Genomic DNA, 26,749 nt, shown 5'->3' with positions numbered 1-26,749 from the left:
GATGTCCATAGGCAGCAAGGGCAAAGATGCAAAACTCTCCCGTTTCAAGAATTTTCCTGACTTGTTTCCCCACAAAACATTCCTGGGAGGAGGGCTGAAACACCACCCTCCTCCTCCTCCGCTGTTAGATTTACCCCAGCTACGAGCTGAAAACGCTGCAACACTGGTGTGGGGAGACGTCAGCAGGCTGGGCTGAAGCTCATCAGCTTGGGAGACGGACAGCACACTGCCTCTGAGGTCAGGGATGCCATCCTGGATGAGATGGCAATTTGTTTATCCCCGCTGCCCCTGGGGCCAGGTTTTTTAGCTTGTTGGAGGGCTCTGGAGCTTGCCAGCCTCCAACACGTTCCATGCCTGGCCCACATGTTCAATGTAGTGGTGCAATGATTTTTAAAAACATACCCCAAATTAGCTGAGCTAAGGGTGAAAGTGCGGCACTTGGACACCCACTTTCCCAAGTCTACAGTACCTGGAGCTAGCCGCAATACACTCCAGCAAGGCCTACATCTGCCTGAAGCACCTACTGTTGTGCGAGGTCACCACACGCTCTAACCCTAGATACCGTATGTTCAGCAGGGTGTGTGAGCAGCAGAGACCTTTGATGGAGTACCAGCTACAAAACCCAAGGGTTCCTCAGAGTCAGCTCCCTCACTTTCTGCACCATGAGTTTCCATGGGTGGCAGACTTATGGCTAGAGGCACAGGCATGGATAGGGGTGATGTGTAGGGGCAAAAGCAGTGTGGATGTGGAGGCAAGCTAAGCAGCAAAAACTGGGGGTACAAGCAGCTGGTGACATCATCACTGACAAGCACAGCTGTCTGTCAGCTGACAGGCTGACTTTCACCAAAATGAACAGACAATGGATAGACTCATCATATACATGTCAGTTACATGACAAATTTAGTGCAATTTGCAAGTCCAAGATGGTTTGGAGATCTGCGGAGAGGAATCTCACCACCTCTTGCGGGTGCCATCATTTGGAAGGCAAGCCCTGGGCTCAGTGGGTGAGAGCAAGCGCAGGATAATCGTCGTTTGGCCTGGCGGCCACTGCCTCTTCCACTGTTGACAGGGCTGGCGCTGCAGTCCAGACCAGGAGCCAGGACACCTCCACATCTGCCTCTGACACTTTGGGGAGTTCACCCTTATCCTCACCTTTTCCTGCCATTTCTCCTTTTGCCCGCGCCATCATGCGCCTCTTCCCAGCAACTCCCCATCTCCCAAGCCTTTCATTTCATGCTAAAGTACAGCGCAACCCACCCACATGCCCAAGGCTTCAACGGCCTCATCTCAAGAAATCTGGCCCAGGAGATGTTGGAATCCCGGCTGGGGGACACTCTGCCCTTTTTGGGCAGAGTGTCTACTGCGCCACCGCACTGTGCCGTCCACACCAGCACTTTCCCCCAAACATGAGGCGGTCCCTAAATTCAGCGCTTAGCCCTAAAGTTCCATGTGACCAGTTACGAATGGACAAGTGCATGCGGACAGGGACGCTACCTTTCAATTTGGGCACAGTGGTTGAATGTAGTTGAGGCGTGGACCGGGTCGCAAAATGTGGTGGCCTGACTTGTCTCCCCACACAACATTCCTGGGAGGAGGGCTGAAACACCACCCTCCTCCGCTGTTAAATTGACCCCAGCTACGAGCTGGAAACGCTGCAACACTGGTGTGGGGAGACGTCAGCGGGCCGTGCTGAAGCTCATCAGCTTGGGGGCCAGACAGCACACTGCCTACAAAGTGAGTCATGCCATCCTCGATGAGACGGCAATGTGGTTTTTGCCACTGCACCTGGGCCCAGGCATGTTGTCATGTGTGATAATGGCCGTAACCTGGGATTGGCTCTGTAGCTTGGCAGCCTGCAACATATTCCATGCCTGGGCCACGTTTTTAACTCATTGCTGCTAATCTTTTGAAAAAGGTACCCCAATGTTCCTGAGCTACTGGTGAAAGTGTGGCGCTTGTGCGGATAGTTTTTAAAGTGTATAGTTGCCGCTGCTAGCCTCTATGCACTCCTACAACGCCTGTACCTGCTGGAACAACGGCTGTTGTGCGACGTCTCCACACTGCTGGCACTAAACATATCATGTGTTGAGCAGAGTGTGTGAGCAGCACAGACCTTTGATGTAGTTCCAACTCCAAAACCCTCGGGTTCGTCAAAGTCAACTCCCTCAGTTGCTCAACCATGAGTGGCCATGGGTGGCAGACTTATGTGAAATCCCATCCCATCCATTGCACTGGACACGAAACATTAGCATGCGCTCAGCACAACTTCGGATATGGCAGATGCGTTAAGCAGGGTGCAGGGTACAACACAGACCAGGCCCGAGCACCAGGAACAGGTGTTAGAAATACTGCAGCATCTGCCATTTCCTTCCAATTTTGGGGTTTTGGACCCGCCACCGACTTGTCTGGACCTAAGTGGGGATCATGAGACACAGTTGCCATCAAGGCAAGCTGTGGTCATGTGCGGTTTGCAGTAAGGGGGCAGTGCGCAATTGGAAGAGGAGTTGGTGGATGACGAGGCCACCGACCCCACATGGACAGGGGTGATGTCTAGGGGCTAAAGCAGTGTAGATGTAGAGGGAAGCTAAATCAACAAAAAACCTGGGTAGAAGCAAAGGCATAAACTGGGGTGATGTTTAGGGGTGAAAGCAGAGTAGATGTGGAGGGAAGCTAAGCAGCAAAAACAGTGGGTAGAAGCAAAGGCATGCAAAACTCTACCCTGTTGGAAGACTTATTCCTAGGTCTGGAACACGTTAATGGCCCCCCTGGACAAATTACTGCCACTCAGGGGCCTAGTGTCACCAGGAGGGACAAGTATAGGCGCATGTTGTGGGAATACCTGGCCGACACCAGCTCTGTCCTCTCCGATCCCTCTGTGCTCTACAGCCTAAACTTATTTTCTCATCTTTTTTTCTGAACTGCACATCTCTTGCCTGCTTCCTTTGGGATCTTAGAAATGGTGGTCCACTTCCACAGATGGTAACTTCAATAGACAGTGTAACGGGAGTAGCTGAGGGATCGCTGTCTTAACCACTTTTTGGCACAAAATTAACTTCCAAAGCCAAATATGGTGCAAGTATATGATGCAAGGACACCTACACACCTATCTCTGACACATTGGGGAGTTCACCCTCATGCGCCCTTTTGGCCTGCACCATCATGCGCCTCTTCCCAGCCACTCCACATTTCCCAAGCTTTTCATTGCAGGCAGAAGTACAATACAACCCACCCCCATGCCCAAGCCTGTAACAGCCTCATCGATAAACTGCTGGCCCTGGAGATGTTGGTGTTTGTTTATGCTTCTGGAGACCCAGGCCTTCCGTCAGCAGATGGCAGCTGGGGCACCTCCCTATGCTGGGCCTAGCCGTTACTACTTCTCTTGGTGTGCTGTCTCTGCCTTGCGCCTGCATGTGTCCCATAACATCAGTCGGGCCCAGAGCTCTGCGCTTTGCTGCAAGGTCCACTTGACCACCGACACATGGACAAGCGCCTGTGGTCAGGGATGCTGCAGTGCTTATCTTTAATGACAGGCAGGGTGAATGTGGTGGAGTCTGTTCCCCGGGTGCAAACTGGGGTGGCCTATCTCCTCTCCCAGGCCAAAATTCATGGCAGGAGTAGACTGAAACCCTACGAAGCTGCAACCTCCACCCCAGCTACTAGCGGAAAACACTGTAACACTGGCATGGGGAGATGTCAGTAGGCCGTGCTGAAACTGATCAGCTTGGGGGACAGACAGCACAGTGCCTCCGAGGTCAGGGATGCCATCCTGGCTGAGATGGCATTTTTTTTTCCCTGCTACACCTGGGGCCTGGCATTTTTGCGCCTGTGATAATGGCTGGAACCTGGTAGCAGATCTGGAGCTTGCCAGACTCAAACACGGTCCACGCATGGCCCACGTTTTCCAACTTGTTGGTGCCATGTTTCTTTGAAACCTACACCATTGTGCCTGATATACAGGTCAAAGTGGGGCCATTTTCGTAAGTGAGAACTAGCCTCTGCTAGGCAGAAAACATTCAGAGCACACTCCTCTCATCTTCGCACCGTTGGCTGGCGGAGGAAGACGAGGGGGTTGGAGTGGCATCTGATGTCCCTATCCCACACGAGGCTAGAGGGTGCACTTCAGTGCATCCCATTGCTTCACCACAAATGGTGTGAAGGGGAGTGGAAAATGGAGGAAATGGAGAGTGACCCTTACAGTTGGGGCCAGCAAAGGCATGCCAAGTAACACACTGGCACACATGGCTGACTTCATCTTGGGTTGCTTTTCAACACATATTTCACATCATGAAGAACAAATAATACTGGATTTTTTCAAGCCTCGAACCCCGGTCTAGGTCTAATGTCTGTTCCTTTCTTATATTAGGGGAGAGGGAAAAAAATTACTTCAGTGATACGTTTAGCGTACATAGACTGACTATTAATGTGTATCCCACTTAGTGTTGTTAGGGTTACACACCGTCACAACCTGGCTAAAGCTTCTATAGCTGTTAATAAAGTCAACATAACTTTACGGTATCCAAAAAGACAGCTGGTACCGACAGAGAGCAAGACAAATGTCACCCAAAGCTGTGAGCTCTGAACACCCACAGTGACTTTGGCGTCATCATCATTATAAGGGAGTGGGTGGTAATAAATAACTTGGCAGTGCCTAAAACCCAAAAAGCTTATACAACTATATTTACATTAAGATACACAAATGAAACTTTTCAGTAGCATGTCATGAGACAAGCTGATAAGCTCTTCCTTTGTGCAGTGCTATTTGAAAGTTAAACGCTGCCTTTATTTTAATTCTGGAGAAGGTGCAGACATTAGATTTAGAACATGTTGTCTTCATTGTCCAAATCCTCTATATAGGTAACGCGTTTTTCGGGCCGAGCTGTCTGGGAACGAGCTGGTGCAGCACTGACAACCTGGGTGAATATGGCAAGAGCCTGAGATGTAGGGTGAATGAATCCCCAAATTATTTGTGGAATTCCCAGTGAGACAATGGCACTGTATACCAGTATTAAAAATTGTGGGTGCACGTAACCCCCATATATTCTTTGAATTCCCAGTCAAACAATGGCACTGTATACCAGTATTAAAAATTGTGGGTGCACATAACCCCAATATATTCTTTGAATTCCCAGTCAGACAATGGCACTGTATACCAGTATTAAAAATTGTGGGTGCACATAACCCCCATATATTCTTTGAATTCCCAGTCAGACAATGGCACTGTATACCAGTATTAAAAATTGTGGGTGCACGTAACCCCCATATATTCTTTGAATTCCCAGTCAGACAATGGCACTATATACCAGTATTAAAAATTGTGGGTGCACATAACCCCCATATATTCTTTGAATTCCCAGTCAGACAATGGCACTGTATAGCAGTATTAAAAATTGTGGGTGCACATAACCCCCATATATTCTTTGAATTCCCAGTGAGACAAAGGAACTGTATAGCAGTATTAAAAATTGTGGGTGCACGTAACCCCCATATATTCTTTGAATTCCCAGTCAAACAATGGCACTGTATACCAGTATTAAAAATTGTGGGTGCACATAACCCCCATATATTCTTTGAATTCCCAGTCAGACAATGGCACTGTATACCAGTATTAAAAATTGTGGGTGCACGTAACCCCCATATATTCTTTGAATTCCCAGTCAGACAATGGCACTGTATACCAGTATTAAAAATTGTGGGTGCACATAACCCCCATATATTCTTTGAATTCCCAGTGAGACAATGGAACTGTATAGCAGTAGCAAAAATTGTGGGTGCACGTCACCCCCATATATTCTTTGAATTCCCAGTCAGACAATGGCACTGTATACCAGTATTAAAAATTGTGGGTGCACGTAACCCCCATATATTCTTTGAATTCCCAGTGAGACAATGGAACTGTATAGCAGTAGCAAAAATTGTGGGTGCACGTCACCCCAATATATTCTTTGAATTCCCAGTCAGACAATGGCACTGTATACCAGTATTAAAAATTGTGGGTGCACGTAACCCCCATATATTCTTTGAATTCCCAGTCAGACAATGGCACTATATACCAGTATTAAAAATTGTGGGTGCACATAACCCCCATATATTCTTTGAATTCCCAGTGAGACAATGGCACTGTATACCAGTAGCAAAAATTGTGGGTGTATATAGCCCCAATTCTATTGCTAGGGGACTTGCAGGGTATTTCTGAGGTGAAGGTGGGGGGGCACACCGTTGGAACGGGGATTTGGGGTGTATATATGGGGTATACGGGAATACACTGTCAGTGTGTTCCATTCAGGATCCTGGGAAAGCTGGGTTGCGGCGATTGAGCCCGTCAGTGCCACGTTACACTGACAAGCTTCTCCCTGGAATTGAAGTTATATGTAAGCCCAATATATTCTTTGAATTCCCAGTGAGACAATGGCACTATATGGCAGTAGCAAAAATAGTGGGTGTATATAGCCCCAATTCTATTGCTAGGGGACTTGCAGGGTATTTCTGGGGTGAAGGTGGGGGGGCACACCGTTGGAACGGGTATCGGGGGTATATAACTACCGGTGTCGTAGTTCCTGTCCCACCTACCCTGCGCTGTTATTGGAGCAAAAAAGGCGCCAGGGAAGGTGGGAGGGGAATCGAGTAATGGCGCACTTTACCACGCGGTGTTCGATTCGATTCGAACATGCCGAACAGCCTAATATCCGATCGAACATGAGTTCGATAGAACACTGTTCGCTCATCTCTATTAATAACTTTGGGGGGAAATTTATCATGCCTTGTATGAAAGTTTTCAGGTGTTCAGGGCATGAAAAAATTGCAGTTTGTTTTGGACAAGTCTGTTTTTTTTTTGTTTTTTTTAAAGAAAGCATAAAACTTTTACACTTTTATGCTGTCGTCACTTTCCTGTAAGGGGGCATGGCTAGGGTATGGCTACCAAACCCATCAGATATATGATGTAAATGATGCCTGAAATCTGTGCTAGCTGTGCACAGTTGTAGATTTCAGTGCAAATGCCATACAATCTGCTGCAGTATTACATGCTGCTGCCATAGTCACGCTTTACAGCAGAAGTGGTAAATGTTTGGTGATCTAAATATTCCCCTGGACAAGATGCAGTTGTTCTGGCTCATTTTAAACTTTTCCATTCTTTTTCCCACATTCTGTAGAGGATAGATGGATGTAGCAACCACTTGATGTATACATACTTTACCTGTCTAATAGGATGTTATTTTTTTGATGTGCTCCATTATCACTGCTCTCTTTGCACACCAAGGGATATTCAAAGTCTTTGAAAATATACTACCTTGAAAACATCCAATTTATGGATGAAACATGAAAATACCTGGGAAGGTGAATACTGTTTTATAGTCCGTGTATTACAGTACTCTGACTTAAAGGGGTTGGCCACTTTCAGACCAATATTGACAAAAAAAAATGTACAATAAAAAGATATACAATTTTCCAATATACTTTCTGCATTAATTCCTCACGGTTTTCTAGATCTCTGCTTGCTGTCATTCATTCTGTTACTTCTAGAGGATAAAAGTCTGACCATGGTCATGTGACCTACGGTCCATGGTCATGTGATGAGCACACAGGAACTGACTCTAGGTTACACCTGCGTTTGGGTTTCTGTTCTTTGGAAAAAGAACAACAGAAACCCAATCAGCTATAATGGGGTCCGCCGGGTTTCCGCCTGAAAAATTTGGAAAGAGATCTCCTGCGAGCACGTTTCTCTCTTCCTTTTTCAAGTGGAGTGTGTAACAGAATCCCAGAGCATTCACCGAGCACAGATGTGAGACCAGCGTTACCCCTGCTTTCAGCAATATTACATGTATAGTAGAGATGAGCGAACAGTGTTCTATCGAACTCATGTTCGATCGGATATTAGGCTGTTCGGCATGTTCAAATCGAATCGAACACCGCGTGGTAAAGTGCGCCATTACTCGATTCCCCTCCCACCTTCCCTGGCGCCTTTTTTGCTCCAATAACAGCGCAGGGTAGGTGGGACAGGAACTACGACACCGGTGACGTTGAAAAAAGTAGGCAAAACCCATTGGCTGCCGAAAACATGTGACCTCTAATTTAAAAGAACAGCGCCGCCCAGGTTCGCGTCATTCTGAGCTTGCAATTCACCGAGGACGGAGGTTTCCGTTCAGTTAGCTAGGGGTTAGATTCTGGGTAGGCAGGGACAGGCTAGGATAGGAAGGAGAAGACAACCAACAGCTCTTGTAAGAGCTAAATTCCAGGGAGAAGCTTGTCAGTGTAACGTGGCACTGACGGGCTCAATCGCCGCAACCCAGCTTTCCCAGGATCCTGAATGGAATACACTGTCAGTGTATTCCCGTATACCCTATATATACCCCCGATACCCGTTCCAACGGTGTGCCCCCCACCTTCACCCCAGAAATACACTGCAAGTCCCCTAGCAATAGAATTGGGGCTATATACAACCACTATTTTTGCTACTGCCATATAGTGCCATTGTCTGACTGGGAATTCAAAGAATATATTGGGCTTACATATAACTTCAATTCCAGGGAGAAGCTTGTCAGTGTAACGTGGCACTGACGGGCTCAATCGCCGCAACCCAGCTTTCCCAGGATCCTGAATGGAACACACTGACAGTGTATTCCCGTATACCCCATATATACACCCCAAATCCCCGTTCCAACGGTGTGCCCCCCCACCTTCACCTCAGAAATACCCTGCAAGTCCCCTAGCAAGAGAATTGGGGCTATATACACCCACAATTTTTGCTACTGGTATATAGTGCCATTGTCTGACTGGGAATTCAAAGAATATATTGGGGTTACGTGCACCCACAATTTTTGCTACTGGTATATAGTGCCATTGTCTGACTGGGAATTCAAAGAATATATTGGGGTTATGTGCACCCACAATTTTTACTACTGGTATACAGTGCCATTGTCTGACTGGGAATTCAAAGAATATATTGGGGTTATAAATACCCTCATTTCTTGCTACTGGTATATAGTGCCATTGTCTGACTGGGAATTCAAAGAATATATTGGGGTTATGTGCACCCACAATTTTTACTACTGGTATACAGTGCCATTGTCTGACTGGGAATTCAAAGAATATATGGGGGTTACGTGCACCCACAATTTTTGCTACTGCTATACAGTGCCATTGTCTCACTGGGAATTCAAAGAATATATTGGGGTTATGTGCACCCACAATTTTTACTACTGGTATACAGTGCCATTGTCTGACTGGGAATTCAAAGAATATATGGGGGTTACGTGCACCCACAATTTTTACTACTGGTATACAGTGCCATTGTCTGACTGGGAATTCAAAGAATATATTGGGGTTACGTGCACCCACAATTTTTGCTACTGGTATATAGTGCCATTGTCTGACTGGGAATTCAAAGAATATATTGGGGTTATGTGCACCCACAATTTTTACTACTGGTATACAGTGCCATTGTCTGACTGGGAATTCAAAGAATATATGGGGGTTACGTGCACCCACAATTTTTGCTACTGCTATACAGTGCCATTGTCTCACTGGGAATTCAAAGATTATATTGGGGTTATGTGCACCCACAATTTTTGCTACTGCTATATAGTGCCAGTTTCTGACTGGTAATTCAAAGAATATATTGGGGTTACGTGCACCCACAATTTTTGCTACTGGTATATAGTGCCATTGTCTGACTGGGAATTCAAAGAAAATATGGGGGTTACGTGCACCCACAATTTTTGCTACTGCTATACAGTGCCATTGTCTCACTGGGAATTCAAAGAATATATTGGGGTTATGTGCACCCACAATTTTTACTACTGGTATATAGTGCCATTGTCTGACTGGGAATTCAAAGAATATATGGGGGTTATGTGCACCCACAATTTTTACTACTGGTATACAGTGCCATTGTCTGACTGGGAATTCAAAGAATATATGGGGGTTACGTGCACCCACAATTTTTGCTACTGCTATACAGTGCCATTGTCTCACTGGGAATTCAAAGAATATATTGGGGTTATGTGCACCCACAATTTTTACTACTGGTATACAGTGCCATTGTCTGACTGGGAATTCAAAGAATATATGGGGGTTACGTGCACCCACAATTTTTGCTACTGCTATACAGTGCCATTGTCTCACTGGGAATTCAAAGATTATATTGGGGTTATGTGCACCCACAATTTTTGCTACTGCCATATAGTGCCAGTTTCTGATTGGTAATTCAAAGAATATATTGGGGTTACGTGCACCCACAATTTTTGCTACTGGTATATAGTGCCATTGTCTGACTGGGAATTCAAAGAAAATATGGGGGTTACGTGCACCCACAATTTTTGCTACTGCTATACAGTGCCATTGTCTGACTGGGAATTCAAAGAATATATGGGGGTTACGTGCACCCACAATTTTTGCTACTGCTATACAGTGCCATTGTCTGACTGGGAATTCAAAGAATATATGGGGGTTATGTGCACCCACAATTTTTACTACTGGTATACAGTGCCATTGTCTGACTGGGAATTCAAAGAATATATGGGGGTTACGTGCACCCACAATTTTTGCTACTGCTATACAGTGCCATTGTCTCACTGGGAATTCAAAGAATATATTGGGGTTATGTGCACCCACAATTTTTACTACTGGTATACAGTGCCATTGTCTGACTGGGAATTCAAAGAATATATGGGGGTTACGTGCACCCACAATTTTTGCTACTGCTATACAGTGCCATTGTCTCACTGGGAATTCAAAGATTATATTGGGGTTATGTGCACCCACAATTTTTGCTACTGCTATATAGTGCCAGTTTCTGACTGGTAATTCAAAGAATATATTGGGGTTACGTGCACCCACAATTTTTGCTACTGGTATATAGTGCCATTGTCTGACTGGGAATTCAAAGAATATATGGGGGTTACGTGCACCCACAATTTTTGCTACTGCTATACAGTGCCATTGTCTCACTGGGAATTCAAAGAATATATTGGGGTTATGTGCACCCACAATTTTTACTACTGGTATACAGTGCCATTGTCTGACTGGGAATTCAAAGAATACATGGGGGTTACGTGCACCCACAATTTTTGCTACTGCTATACAGTGCCATTGTCTGACTGGGAATTCAAAGAATATATGGGGGTTACGTGCACCCACAATTTTTGCTACTGCTATACAATGCCATTGTCTCACTGGGAATTCAAAGAATATATTGGGGTTATGTGCACCCACAATTTTTACTACTGGTATATAGTGCCATTGTCTGACTGGGAATTCAAAGAATATATGGGGGTTATGTGCACCCACAATTTTTACTACTGGTATACAGTGCCATTGTCTGACTGGGAATTCAAAGAATATATGGGGGTTACGTGCACCCACAATTTTTGCTACTGCTATACAGTGCCATTGTCTCACTGGGAATTCAAAGAATATATTGGGGTTATGTGCACCCACAATTTTTACTACTGGTATATAGTGCCATTGTCTGACTGGGAATTCAAAGAATATATGGGGGTTACGTGCACCCACAATTTTTGCTACTGCTATACAGTGCCATTGTCTCACTGGGAATTCAAAGAATATATTGGGGTTACAAATACCCTCATTTCTTGCTACTGCCATATAGTGCCAGTTTCTGACTGGTAATTCAAAGAATATATTGGGGTTACGTGCACCCACAATTTTTGCTACTGGTATATAGTGCCATTGTCTGACTGGGAATTCAAAGAATATATTGGGGTTACAAATACCCTCATTTCTTGCTACTGCCATATAGTGCCAGTTTCTGACTGGTAATTCAAAGAATATATTGGGGTTACGTGCACCCACAATTTTTGCTACTGGTATATAGTGCCATTGTCTGACTGGGAATTCAAAGAATATATTGGGGTTACAAACACCCTCATTTCTTGCTACTGGTATATAGTGCCATTGTCTGACTGGGAATTCAAAGAATATATTGGGGTTACAAATACCCTCATTTCTTGCTACTGGTATATAGTGCCATTGTCTGACTGGGAATTCAAAGAATATATTGGGGTTACAAATACCCTCATTTCTTGCTACTGCCATATAGTGCCAGTTTCTGACTGGTAATTCAAAGAATATATTGGGGTTACGTGCACCCACAATTTTTGCTACTGGTATATAGTGCCATTGTCTCACTGGGAATTCAAAGAATATATTGGGGTTACAAATACCCTCATTTCTTGCTACTGGTATATAGTGCCATTGTCTGACTGGGAATTCAAAGAATATATTGGGGTTACAAATACCCTCATTTCTTGCTACTGGTATATAGTGCCATTGTCTGACTGGGAATTCAAAGAATATATTGGGGTTACAAATACCCTCATTTCTTGCTACTGCCATATAGTGCCAGTTTCTGACTGGTAATTCAAAGAATATATTGGGGTTACGTGCACCCACAATTTTTGCTACTGGTATATAGTGCCAATTTCTAACTGGGAATTCAAAATGCGCAAGGCTCCCGGAAAGGGACGTGGGCGAGGTCGGGTGAATGGTTCTGGGGAGCAAGGTAGCAGTGAAGCCACAGGGCGTCCCGTGCCTACTCCTGTGGGGCAGCAAGCATTGCGCCACTCCACAGTGCCAGGGTTGCTTGCCACATTAACTAAACTGCAGGGTACAAACCTTAGTAGGACGGAGAACCAGGAACAGGTCTTGCAATGGCTGTCAGAGAACGCTTACAGCACATTGTCCAGCAGCCAGTCAGACTCTGCCTCCTCTCCTCCTATTACCCAACAGTCTTGTCCTCCTTCCTCCCAAAATTCCCAAGATTCACAGAACAATAACCCCAACTGTCCCTGCTCCCCAGAGCTGTTCTCCGCTCCTTTCATTGTCCCTCAACCTGCCTCTCCACGTCACGATTCCACGAACCTAACAGAGGAGCATCTGTGTCCAGATGCTCAAACACTAGAGTCTCCTCCATCTCCGTTCGATTTGGTGGTGGATGACCAGCAACCCACCCTCATCGACGATGATGTGACGCAGTTGCCGTCAGGGCATCCAGTTGACCGGCGCATTGTGCGGGAGGAGGAGATGAGACAGGAGTTGGAAGAGGAAGTGGTGGATGATGAGGACACTGACCCGACCTGGAGAGGGGGGATGTCAAGCGGGGAAAGTAGTGTGGATGTTGAGGCAGGTGCAGCACCAAAAAGGGTAGCTAGAGGCAGAGGCAGAGGTCAGCAGCTTAGGCGAAGCCAGGCCACACCCGGAATCTCCCAAGATGTTCCAGTTCGTACCCAGCCCCGAAAAACTCCCACCTCGAGGGCACGTTTCTCGAAGGTGTGGAGTTTTTTCAAGGAATGCGCCGAGGACAGATATAGTGTTGTCTGCACAATTTGCCTCTCGAAATTGATTAGGGGCTCTGAGAAGAGCAACCTGTCCACCACTTCAATGCGCCGTCATTTGGAATCCAAGCTCTGGAATCAGTGGCAGGCAGCAACGGCAGGACAAAGGCCGCCTGCCGTTCACGCCACTGCCACTGCCTCTGCCACTGCCTCTGCCTCTGCCACTGCCACTGCTGACTGTGCTGGCGATGCACTCCAGAGGACGAGCCAGGACACCACTTCATCTGCCTCCGTCACTTTGTTGACTTCTCCCTCATCCTCCCCTGTTCCTGTCTTATCTCCTTCTCCTGCACCATCAAAGGCACCATCAGGCGCTTCTTTTCAACAACCCACCATCTCTTAGACATTGGAGCGGCGGCAGAAATACACTGCTAACCACCCACACGCGCAAGCCTTGAACGCCAACATCGCTAAACTGCTGGCCCAGGAGATGTTGGCATTCCGGCTTGTTGAAACTCCCGCCTTCCTGGACCTGATGGCAACTGCGGCACCTCGCTATGCCGTCCCTAGCCGTCACTACTTCTCCCGGTGTGCCGTCCCCGCCTTGCACCAGCACGTGTCACTCAACATCAGGCGGGCCCTTAGTTCCGCGCTTTGCACAAAGGTCCACTTGACCACCGACGCGTGGACAAGTGCATGCGGACAGGGACGCTACATTTCACTGACGGCACACTGGGTGAATGTAGTTGAGGCTGGGACTGCTTCCCAAACTGGCCCGGTGTACCTCGTCTCCCCGCCTAACATTCCTGGCAGGGACACGAGAAGAACACCCCCCTCCTCCTCCTCCTCTACCGCCTCCTCCTCCGCCACCGCCTCCTCCTCCGCTGTTAGATTGACCCCAGCTACGAGTTGGAAACGTTGCAGCACTGGCGTTGGTAGACGTCAGCAGGCTGTGCTGAAGCTGATCAGCTTGGGGGACAGACAGCACACTGCCTCCGAGGTGAGGGATGCCCTCCTCGATGAGACGGCAATATGGTTTGAGCCGCTGCACCTGGGCCCAGGCATGGTCGTTTGTGATAACGGCCGGAACCTGGTAGCAGCTCTGGAGCTTGCCGGACTCCAACATGTTCCATGCCTGGCCCACGTCTTCAACCTAGTGGTGCAACGTTTCCTAAAGAGCTACCCCAATGTTCCAGAGCTACTGGTGAAAGTGCGGCGCATGTGCGCCCACTTTCGCAAGTCGACAGTAGCCACTGCTAGCTTAAAATCTCTCCAGCAACGCCTGCATGTGCCACAACACCGGCTTTTGTGCGACGTCCCCACACGCTGGAACTCAACGTTTCAGATGTTGAATAGAGTGGTTGAGCAGCAGAGACCTTTGATGGAATACCAGCTACAAAACCCTAGGGTGCCACAAAGTCAGCTGCCTCAGTTTCACATCCATGAGTGGCCATGGATGAGAGACCTTTGTGACATCCTACGGGTCTTTGAGGAGTCCACAAGGAGGGTGAGCTCTGAGGATGCGATGGTGAGCCTTACAATCCCGCTCTTGTGTGTTCTGAGAGAATCCCTGATTGACATCAGGGATAACTCAGATCACACAGAGGAGTTAGGGATAGCATCCGATCCGTCACAGCTGGAGAGTAGGTCCACACATCTGTCCGCTTCACTGCGTTTAATGGAGGAGGAGGAGGAGGAGGAAGAAGAGTTGTCCGATGATGTGATGGTGATACAGGAGGCTTCCGGGCAACTTCGAATCGTCCCATTGTTGCAGCGCGGATGGGTAGACATGGAGGATGAGGAGGAAATGGAGATTGAACTTTCCGGTGGGGCCAGAGGAGTCATGCCAACTAACACTGTGGCAGACATGGCTGAGTTCATGTTGGGGTGCTTTACAACCGACAAGCGTATTGTCAAAATCATGGAGGACAACCAGTACTGGATCTTTGCTATCCTTAACCCCCGGTATAAAAACAACATCTCGTCTTTTATTCCGGTAGAGGAGAGGGCCAATCGCATCAATGCTTGCCACAGGCAATTGGTGCAGAATATGATGGAGATGTTTCCAGCATGTGACGTTGGCTGCAGGGAGGGCAGTTCCTCCAGTAGGCAACCAAGTTCTCACCGGTCCACACAAACGAGGGGCACACTGTCTAAGGTCTGGGACACCTTGATGGCACCCCCTCGCCAAAGTGCCGCCACGGAGGGTCCTAGTGTCACCAGGCGTGAGAAGTATAGGCGCATGTTGCGGGAATACCTTTCCGACCACAGCCCTGTCCTCTCCGACCCCTCTGCGCCCTACACGTATTGGGTGTCAAAGTTGGACCTGTGGCTTGAACTTGCCCTATATGCCTTGGAGGTGGTGTCCTGTCCTGCCGCCAGCGTCCTATCTGAGAGGGTGTTCAGTGCAGCCGGTGGCATCATCACTGACAAGCGCACCCGTCTGTCAGCTGAGAGTGCCGACCGGCTCACTTTGATAAAAATGAACCACCACTGGATAGAGCCTTCATTTTTGTGCCCACCTGTGTAAAGCACCCCAACATGAAACTCCATGTCTGTACTCAACCTCTCCAATTCCTCCGCATCCTCATACTCATCCACCATAAGCGTTGCACAATTCTGCTAATACTAGGCTCCCTCCACCCTGATTTCCCCCAACTCTGCTGGTTAGAGGCTCCCTCCACCCTGATTTCCACCAACTCTGCTGGTTAGAGGCTCCCTCCACCCTGCTTTCCCACAACTCTGCTGGTTAGAGGCTCCCTCCACCCTGCTTTCCCACAACTCTGCTGGTTAGAGGCTCCCTCCACCCTGCTTTCCCACAACTCTGCTGGTTAGAGGCTCCCTCCACCCTGATTTCCACCAACTCTGCTGGTTAGAGGCTCCCTCCACCCTGCTTTCCCACAACTCTGCTGGTTAGAGGCTCCCTCCACCCTGATTTCCACCAACTCTGCTGGTTAGAGGCTCCCTCCACCATGAATTGGTCCAAACTGGGCTGTTTAGAGGCTCCCTCCACCATGAATTGGTCCAAACTGGGGTTTTTAGAGGCTCCCTCCACCATGAATTGGTCCAAACTGGGGTTTTTAGAGGCTCCCTCCACCATGAATTGGTCCAAACTGGGGTTTTTAGAGGCTCCCTCCACCATGAATTGGTCCAAACTGGGGTTTTTAGAGGCTCCCTCCACCATGAATTGGTCCAAACTGGGGTTTTTAGAGGCTCCCTCCACCATGAATTTGCCCAAACTGGGCTGTTTAGAGGCTCCCTCCACCATGAATTGGTCCAAACTGGGGTTTTTAGAGGCTCTCTCCACCATGAATTTGCCCAAACTGGGCTGTTTAGAGGCTCCCTCCACCATGAATTGGTCCAAACTGGGGTTTTTAGAAGCTCCCTCCACCATGAATTGGTCCAAACTGGGGGTTTTTAGAGGCTCCCTCCACCATGAATTTGCCCAAACTGGGCTGTTTAGAGGCTCCCTCCATCATGAATTGGTCCAAACTGGGTTTTTTAGAGGCTCCCTCCACCATGAATTGGTCCAAACTGGGGTTTTTAGAGGCTCCCTCCACCATGAATTGGTCCAAACTGGGTTTTTTAGAGTCTCCCTCCACCATGAATTGGTCCAAACTGGGGTTTTTAGAGGCTCCCTCCACCATGATTTTGCCCAAACTCTGCTGGTTAGAGGCTCAATCCACCCTGATTTTCAAAACAAATGTTGGTGCCAACCTCAACTTACTACAAGGGCCAAATTTACTGCTGGTGACAAGCTCTCCTCACTGCAAGTGCCAAATACACATGTTTCAAGGTGTTTTCCTACTGTCAGAGAGGTGGTATTGAGTGTGTAAAGTGTGTAGTTGTTAGGCTGTGATGTTGGGGTAATAGAGGGTCTTTGGTGTGTTAGATGCCCCCAGACATGCTTCCCCTGCTGTCCCAGTGTCATTCCAGAGGTGTTGGCATCATTTCCTGGGGTGTCATAGTGGACTTGGTGACCCTCCAGACACGGATTTGGGTTTCCCCCTTAACGAGTATCTGTTCCCCATAGACTATAATGGGGTTCGAAACCCGTTCGAACACACGAACATTGAGCGGCTGTTCGAATCGAATTTCGAACCTCGAACATTTTAGTGTTCGCTCATCTCTAATGTATAGGTCATGTAGGTTTTTTCTGTCCGCTTGAAAAGTTGGACATCTTTACAAGCGGACAGTGAAGGACAGGCACGGAGTGCAAAAGAACGTGCCCGATCGCCATTTAAATGAATGACAAGTGTCACAGACACAGCTAGTGTCCGCTCCTAATGTCCGTGCCAGATTTTGAACGGACACTAGGAGCGGGCACTATCTGTTGGACACTGACGGTAGTGTGAATGCCCCCTTAGTTGAAGTTTATTGTTGCATGACGTTCACCAATCCCTTCACTATGATCCTGCAGCCCGAAGACATTGTGCAGCCTTCTGAACAGGTTAATCTTCCACTGCTGCAGCTTTCGGCCAGAAAATCGTGGCATTAGAACCTACTGTTGTGATTTAGTCATTCTAATGCCATGTATTGTGGGTAAATCTATTGTATATGAATATTAATATTGTCACACTGGTGGGTAAGGTTTTTTTTTTTTTTTATAGCTTATTCATTTCATCCATGACATATTGGAAATGTCTTCTCCAAGCAACAACAACCTCCTGGGTAGCTTGTGCACTTGCGCTTTTATTCACAATCATCAAAGCTGCAGTAAAAAGCATGGGGGAGGGACAGAGTGCTAGCTGATAAGACGAGCTAGCTGGCCTAACATATTTTGCAAATTTTTTTTTCTATGCGTGATGTGATTTTTCTGACAGAGGTCTGCCACGTTTGGCTGTTACTGTGGTGTTTTACACATTACATAGTACATAAGCCTCTGGCAAGTGCATTTTCTCTCTTCCTTGACAAGGCTACATTTTTTTTTTTTAAATTTTTTATTGAAAGTCCAAATAGTCCACGCTCCAGTCTCATATATGTACAAGATTTAACATGTGCTTCACCCATACGCAATGTGAACATACACGACATATAAAGGCAGGTACGCCTAGATTTAATTATTATTCACGCTGACTGTTCTGGGTCTGGCTTAGCTCTCTGTAAGAACCCAAGGCACTGCTATTCTAAACAATAATAACGATTAGAGATGAGCGAGCAGTATTCGATGGAATACTACGATATTCAAAATACTCGTACTCGGTCGAATACCACGCGGTAAACGCAGTAAAAATTCGATTCTCCTCCCACCTTCCCTGGTGCTTTTTTTACACCAATAACTGTGCAGGGGAGGTGGGACAGGAACTATGACAACGGAGGCATTGGAAAAAAAAACCGTATACAGTCATTGGCTGGCTAAATGAGTAGTAGCAGTAATAATAATAATACTGGTACTTGGGCGTGTTAAATGCACCCAGGCATGCTTCCCCTGTAGAGATGAGCAAGTACTATTCGAAACTGCACTCACCCATAGGAATGAATGAAAGCAGCCAGCACGCAGACTTTGCCGGCGGCCGGCCGCTTAACCCCCTGTGTGCTGGCTGCGTCCATTCATTCCTATGGGTGCGTGCGATTCGAAACGGGAGTTTCGAATAGTACTTGCTCATCTCTATTCCCCTGCTGTCCCAGTTGCATTGGCATTGGTATTGGCATCATTTCCTGAGGTGTCATTGTGGACTTGGTGACTATTTGGTTAAATTTTGGTTTCCCTGAAACGAGCATGTTTTTCCCATAGACTATAATGGGAAAACGAACAAATAGTCAAATATTGAGGTCTACTCGAATCGAATTTCGAATAATTCACTACTCGCTCATCTCTAATAACGATGAATTAAGCAATTTTCAGAAATATAGACAGCAAATGCCTTTCAGTTTCCTTCCATTCAGTAAAGCATAAAAAATGATATTCAGGATGTCTGCATGCTGCTGTGTAGTAGCAATACAGTCTTATGTTTTGAGTCTTGGCAACAAATTTGCAATGTTGCATCTTCCTCTTGGGAATCCCTAGTCCCAAAGTTTTTTTTTTTTTTTTTTTTTTGTAAGAGCTGTTGCAATGCATGCTAGATAAGCACAAAATGACACATTACAATATGAAGTGATATGAAATAAAGATTGTGAGGACAAGTGCAGATTGATAGCTTTAAGATGAGGTCATGTAGTCCCATGCCTGGAGAATGATGCTGAAGTGCCTGCACTTTTTAAACATGGTTCTCCCACTTCAGAAAATCACACACTTGGAAGTGAAATAGTTCACAGCATTTTGGAGCTACATTAAAAATATTTGGAAATTTTTTTAAGTGGCAATCCTTGCATTTGCAGAGTATAGAAATTACAGACACACATTTTATTTTATGATGGAGTAATTTCTGCTCAAGTGTTGAGATTCTTATACTTAAGCTACATAGATATGCAAGCAGGAGCCAGTATGGTAACACATACAGTTCTTTGTGACTGTGTCACATCATATTTTCACCAACCAAAAACAAAAAGTAAGCCAACACCCAAAGTAAAAAAAATAAAATAAAAAAAATCTATCTATCTATCTCGCTTAATTAATTGTCAAATCTAAAATATTCCAATATACCCCAAATAAAAAAAGATATATAAACACCAAAAGGTATAAGACTTATACCGAAATACAAAAAGACAGTTAGATAAAGAAATAACTTATTATCAGAATAACTACTGTAAGGGCTAGTTCACACGGGGCAAAATGGTCAGGATTTTGATGCGGAATCCACGTCAAAATACTGCTCAAAAAACCACCTCCCATTGAAATCAATGGGAGCCAGTCATTTTCTTTTCCGCAAGTGGTTTGTTCCTGCTTGCGGAAAAAAGCGAGCTGCCCTTTCTTCAGGCGGATTCCGTGGCTGATCCAGCCGCAGCGTGCGCCTCGCGACACCACTCTCCGGAGTAGTCCCATTCATTTGGGCCTAATCTGGAGCAGAAAACCGCGACGGAATGTGCAGACGCGGAACCCTATGTGAACTAGCCCTAACTAAATCCATGTAAGCAGATACTATAAACATACCCACAGTGTGTCAGCACGAGCATCAGCTATAACTAAACACATAGTACTGCACAACAAGGCTCACACATTCCTATGATATCTGAATTTCTTGGACTGCAATAAAAAGGTACAATTGGAATTAGTGTGTCCCACGCTACAGTTCTAAGCGTTTAGTTTATAACTGATGTTTGATGTTTGACAAACTCCCGTTAAATATATATAGACGCTTTTCTCAGGTGTCAAAAATACTGATCAACAAGCTTAGGTATTTGAAGCATTTAGTAGGTAGTTTTCCATACAGCTGACTGTGTAAAGCCAGCACATCGCTCTGCCCCACATACTCATATGATGGCCCGTGAAATTCCTTTCCACGTCTCATAGCGCTGTTCCTCCTTTGATGTAATCTGTTATTTGCGGTTATACAATGGATCCCATTGTGTCTAGCAGATATCATTGGGTTGATAAATTGCCTTCAAATCTGATGGAGCTACTGGCTTCAACAGGTGTGTGAACAGGTTTTCTCATACAAAAGCTACAGGTGCAGATATTTCTCTCTGTTCCATTTGTGAACAACTATGGCCCTCACCTCTTTTACCATAGTTTCTTTGATTTCAATTAGTAAAGCTGGAGTAAGTGATATAAAATAAGACTTTTAACCATTTTGGCATTTTCCTGTATTATACAAGTGCTTTTTGTATTTCTTTGATACATGAAGAAGGCATAGTAGCTGTTAGAAGAACCCTACTTTTTCTTCTTTTGCACATACAGTATTGACTTGGTAACTGGAAGTTTAATTAATTTATACTAGAAAATATATTTATGGCAATGTTATTTTTTTAGGTGATGACTTGGCCTTTCCAGCATCAGTGCAAGATACTGTCATCTGCAGTAAAATTTTCCAGATTTTGTACAAAAATGAGGAGGTAGCAGTCAATGATGTGATGAACTTCAAAGTTAAGATGCTCCTGGATGAGAGGAAGGTAATACTTTTATTTTATGTGAAGAACATTGTTTGTAAGGGCTCGTTCACATCTGCGCCCGGTCTCCGTTCATGCAGGTTTCCGTTTCCTGCACAAAACTGGGCAGGAGACGGAAACCTGCTGGAAGGGTTGAATGGGTTTGAAAGATGTCCGACCATGAGGTCCGGTGAGCGTTTTATTCTCTCTGCCACAAAACCGTTTTTTTAAAATCGGACACAGAGTCGGACATGCAGTACTCTGTGTCCGGTTTAAAAAAAAAACAAAAAAAACTGTTTCACGGCGGAGAGCATAAAACGCTTACCGGCGCACACAACCAGACCCGGTCTAACAGCTTTCCGTCTTCTGCAAGCAGAAGAACAAAAGCTCAGAACGGACTCCGGGCGCTAGTGTGAACCTAGCGTAAGTGTGTGTGTGTGTGTATACACAGACACACACACACACACACACACACACACACACACACACTCCTATGAAAAAGTTTGGGCACCCCTATTAATCTTAATCATTTTTAGTTCTAAATATTTTGGTGTTTATAACAGCCATTTCAGTCTGATATATCTAATAACTGATGGACACAGTAATATTTCAGGATTGAAATGAGGTTTATTGTACTAACAGAAAATGTGCAATATGCATTAAACCAAAATTTGACCGGTGCAAAAGTATGGGCACCTCAACAGAAAAGTGACATTAATATTTAGTAGATCCTCATTTTGCAAAGATAACAGCCTCTAGTCGCTTCCTGTAGCTTTTAATCAGTTCCTGGATCCTGGATAAAGGTATTTTGGACAAACAATTCAAGTTCAGTTAAGTTAGATGGTCGCCGAGCATGGACAGCCCGCTTCAAATCATCCCACAGATGTTCAATGATATTCAGGTCTGGGGACTGGGATGGCCATTCCAGAACATTGTAATTGTTCCTCTGCATGAATGCCTGAGGATTTGGAGCGGTGTTTTGGATCATTGTCTTGCTGAAATATCCATCCCCGGCGTAACTTCAACTTCGTCACTGATTCTTGAACATTATTCTCAAGAATCTGCTGATACTGAGTGGAATCCATGCGACTCTCAACTTTAACAAGATTCCCGATGCCGGCATTGGCCACACAGCCCCAAAGCATGATGGAACCTCCACCAAATTTTACAGTGGGTAGCATGTGTTTTTCTTGGAATGCTGTTTCTTTTTGGACGCCATGCATAACGCCTTTTTTTATAACCAAACAACTCAATTTTTGTTTCCAAAATGAAGCTGCCTTGTCCAAATGTGCTTTTTCATACCTCAGGCAACTCTATTTGTGGCGTACGTGCAGAAACGGCTTCTTTCTCATCACTCTCCCATACAGCTTCTATTTGTGCAAAGTGCGCTGTATAGTTGACCGATGCACAGTGACACCATCTGCAGCAAGATGATGCTGCAGCTCTTTGGAGGTGGTCTGTGGATTGTCCTTGACTGTTCTCACCATTCTTCTTCTCTGCCTTTCTGATATTTTTCTTGGCCTGCCACTTCTGGGCTTAACAAGAACTGTCCCTGTGGTCTTCCATTTCCTTACTATGTTCCTCACAGTGGAAACTGACAGGTTAAATCTCTGAGACAACTTTTTGTATCCTTCCCCTGAACAACTATGTTGAACAATCTTTGTTTTCAGATCATTTGAGAGTTGTTTTGAGTAGCCCATGATGCCACTCTTCAGAGGAGATTCAAATAGGAGATCAACTTGCAATTGGCCACCTTAAATACTTTTTCTTATGATTGGATACACCTGGCTATGAAGTTCAAAGCTCACTGAGGTTACAAAACCAATTTTGTGCTTCAGTAAGTCAGTAAAAAGTAGTTAGGGGAATTCAAATCAATAAAATGATAAGGGTGCCCATACTTTTGCACCGGTCAAATTTTGGTTTAATGCATATTGCACATTTTCTGTTAGTACAATAAACCTCATTTCAATCCTGAAATATTACTGTGTCCATCAGTTATTAGATATATCAAACTGAAATGGCTGTTGCAAACACCAAAATATTTAGAACAAAAAATGATTAAGATTAATAGGGGTGCCCAAACTTTTTCATAGGACTGTATATATACACACACACACACACACACACACACACACACACACACACACACACACACACACACACACACACACACACACACTGGCATGAAAAACTTTGGGCACCCAAGTTATTGTGAACAGTTAAAGGGGCTCTATCATTGGGAAAAATCATTTTTAACTAAGTACATACTTGCATAGCCTTTAGAAAGGCTTTTCCACACCTACCTTTTGTATGTTAATCCCTTCAGTAGTTCTTGAATGAGCCAGTTTTTATTCATATGCTAATTAGCCTCCAGTGTGCACAGAAAGTTCACAGAGTGGCAAATCAGAACCCCGCTTGACTGCAAAAGACCTCTAGGAAGATTTAGCAGACTCTGGAGTAGTGGTACATTGTTTTATTGTTCAGTAGAGATGAGGGAACACTATTCGGAAAAGCCGTTTTGAATAGTGCGCTCCCATAGAAATTAATGGAAGCGGCCGGCATGCAGATTTTGCGGGCGGCCTGTCGCTTAACCTGCTGCGTGCTGGCTAACGTCCATTAATTTCTGTGGGAGCGTGCTATTCGGAACGGCTGTTTCGAATAGTGTTCGCTCATCTCTACTGTTCAAAGATACCTGCACAAATTTGGCCTTCGTGGAAGAGTAATCAGAAAACCTCTCCTGCATCTTTATCATCAGAAGTGAGCAAAGGAAACAAAGTCCAGTGGCGTGAAGAGGTTAAAATAGAACTTTGGCCACAATGGTATGTTTGGAGAAAAAAGGGCACAGAATTTCAGGAAACGAACATCTCTCTAACTATTAACCCTTTCACTGCCAAGGGTCTCTGGAAATTTTGCTCCTCCAGTAGCCAGAGCAATTTCCACAGTTTTGAGATGGACAAATCAAACCTAAATTGCAACATTAAAAAAATCATCCAACTTCCCCATACCTATATATTTTCTTAAAGTAGACACCTGCACCATTGTCAGAATGCCACTTGGTATACGAACAGGCACATTCATGCAATTTTGATTTATAGTGAATGTTTTATGAACAAAATGCAAATAAATGTATATTAGTTGTTAAAAGTGGAAACCAAACAATAAATTATATGCACAAAACCTCCTAAAAATAAGAGTTCAACATGTGCAGAGTTCATACATATCACTGTGGCCTACACCCGCATGCACGTGTCTTCAGAAAATTGCTAGAACTGGAAGGAACAAAAATCTACTTTGAAACTGGAAATGTTAAAAAAGTATCATCCTATAAAATGTAGGGATTACACACCATGAAAAGTAAGTGAACCCCTAAACCCTATATATTTTTGAAAGTAGACAACCTGACGATTACAAATGTCTCAATGGGTCATCAATAGCCACATCCACCTTCATGCAACTTTGTGACAAACACAAAACATTTTTTTAAAAAATGCACTAAAACACATATTTGCACCTAAAACTCATGTTCAATCTCAGATTCATATACAAAATACATTTAAAATAATAGCTTATGGTGTATACAATGTGTAAATATACTATATGTACCGCAAACATCAACTACAACAAGAGCTCGGACTCCCAAAAATACTGATACAGAAGACAAGCAGGATTTTGCTGTTATTCACTAATATGTTAAAAAGCTATACTGCACCTACCAAACTGTGACTGTGATACCAAAATCTAACTTTTTTGAGATTGCACAGCATACCGTATATAAAAACACAACTTAATGTTTCATATATAGTGGTTGAGTAGCATGGGGATCATTTCACAGGTAGAGGGAAGACTGGATTCAATGAAATTTCCGCAAGTTCTTAAAGCAAACATAACACCATCTGTAAAAAAGCTGAAATTGAAAAGAGGATGCCTTCTACAAATGGATAATGATCCTAAACAAACGTCAAAATCCACCATAGACTACCTAAACAGTGCAAGCTGAAGGTTTTACCATAACCCTCACAGTCTCCTGATCTCATTGAAAATCTGTGGCTAGACCTCAAAAGAGAAATGCATCCAAGACAACCAAGGAATCTCACAGAACTGGAAGACTTTTCCGAGGAATAATGGATAAAAATCCCTCAAACAAGAATTGAAAGACTCTTGGCTGGCTACAAAAAGCATTTACAAGCTGTGATATTTGCCAAAGGGGGTGATACTAGGTACTAACCATGTAGGGTGCCCAAAGTTATACATCAGGCCATTTCAATTTTTGGTTATTTTGAAAATGCAAAATAAGAAAATATTTTTTGTTTTCCAAAAATACATTGGGGATGTGTCATCTTTAATGATGTGTCTTTTGAAAATCATTGTATCTTCAACTATCTTAAGTCTTCACAATCACAGTCATTTTGATCAGGGGTGTCCAAATTTTGCATGTCACTGTGTGTGTGTGTGTGTGTATTATTTTTTGGGATGATTCTAACAAAATGTACCTGTCCGCAGATTGAAGAGATGTTGAATGAGCTGGTGCTTCAACTTTCTGTTGAACTGTATTTCACGGACACAGACTATTCGTAAGTACAGAAGTGAATATCATAATGACAAGACTTGAATACTTCAAGGTCCACCTTGCCTCAGCCTGCAAAATAATAGTTTTACTGCCGGATCTCTGAATCAGTGTTGAAATAACCTTGGTATCTTGAAAGTTGACTATCCTAAAGTCTTCCAGATGTATGGATTTCTTGTTTGTGCTCAGAGGAGGTAGCTAAGGTGTTCTCTGGTAATTTATGGATTTTATACTTGTTAAGACGTGTGAGGTCCTTAGGATATATGTGTTTAACAGAAAATATGCAGGCTACAAGTAATGAAGGTTGCACCTAAGTACCACCTACACTCATTGATTGTAAATGTACAGTACTTGTAATACTAGACACAAATAACAGGAATGCTGGAGTGAGATAAGCCAAGTTTTCAAACGGGCATGCCTCTTAATAAATTTAGCCCATTTTCCAGTGTACCATGCTCCAGAACGCAAATCTATAATTGCTGCATAATTTACACCAGTTTCTGTATTTGTTGGACTGTGGGTGGCCATGCCTCTCCTGCTAAGCCCCACCTTCTACCTTTACACATGACATAACATTAAATGGCATTTTATATTCATGAATAGAACTTAAACTTTTAAGGTGATACATCCGTGTATACGTAGCCAGGCCTGATTAAACAGCACTGATGGCACATGGAAGACATCCATATAGTGCGTCCACAGCCCTATTCCTTGATGTCATTGATCATGGGTCCCCAAACAGACAGGAGTACGACCTGTCCTGTCCTGAAACCTGGACTCATGGCTAGTTGTAGCCAAAATAATTCTATTCTAAATTGTACTTTTTATACAGCAGTCAATACCCACAAAGTAGAGCATTGTTTTAGAGCAGCGGTCCTCAAACTATGGCCCGCAGGCCACATGCGGCCCGCCGAGGACATTTATCCGGCCC

At 44.9% G+C, this 26,749-nt stretch overlaps 1 protein-coding gene across 5 annotated transcripts in view; it reads left to right on the top strand.

Annotated features, from left to right (window-relative positions):
• FAM135A (family with sequence similarity 135 member A) overlaps positions 1-26,749 on the top strand; it is a 106,244-nt gene that overhangs the window by 36,161 nt on the left and 43,334 nt on the right. For all 5 annotated transcript variants that reach the window (XM_075268320.1, XM_075268321.1, XM_075268316.1 and 2 more), the window contains 2 exons: positions 21,139-21,278; positions 25,755-25,825. In XM_075268320.1, the coding sequence (XP_075124421.1) occupies positions 21,139-21,278; positions 25,755-25,825 (211 nt within the window). The remainder of the gene's footprint in view (positions 1-21,138; positions 21,279-25,754; positions 25,826-26,749) is intronic.

This window comes from Leptodactylus fuscus, chromosome 3 (assembly GCF_031893055.1).
Source record: "Leptodactylus fuscus isolate aLepFus1 chromosome 3, aLepFus1.hap2, whole genome shotgun sequence".
NCBI classification, from domain to species: domain Eukaryota; kingdom Metazoa; phylum Chordata; class Amphibia; order Anura; family Leptodactylidae; genus Leptodactylus; species Leptodactylus fuscus.
Note: the sequence above shows the minus strand (reverse complement) of the source record. Positions and strands in the feature narration are given on the sequence as shown.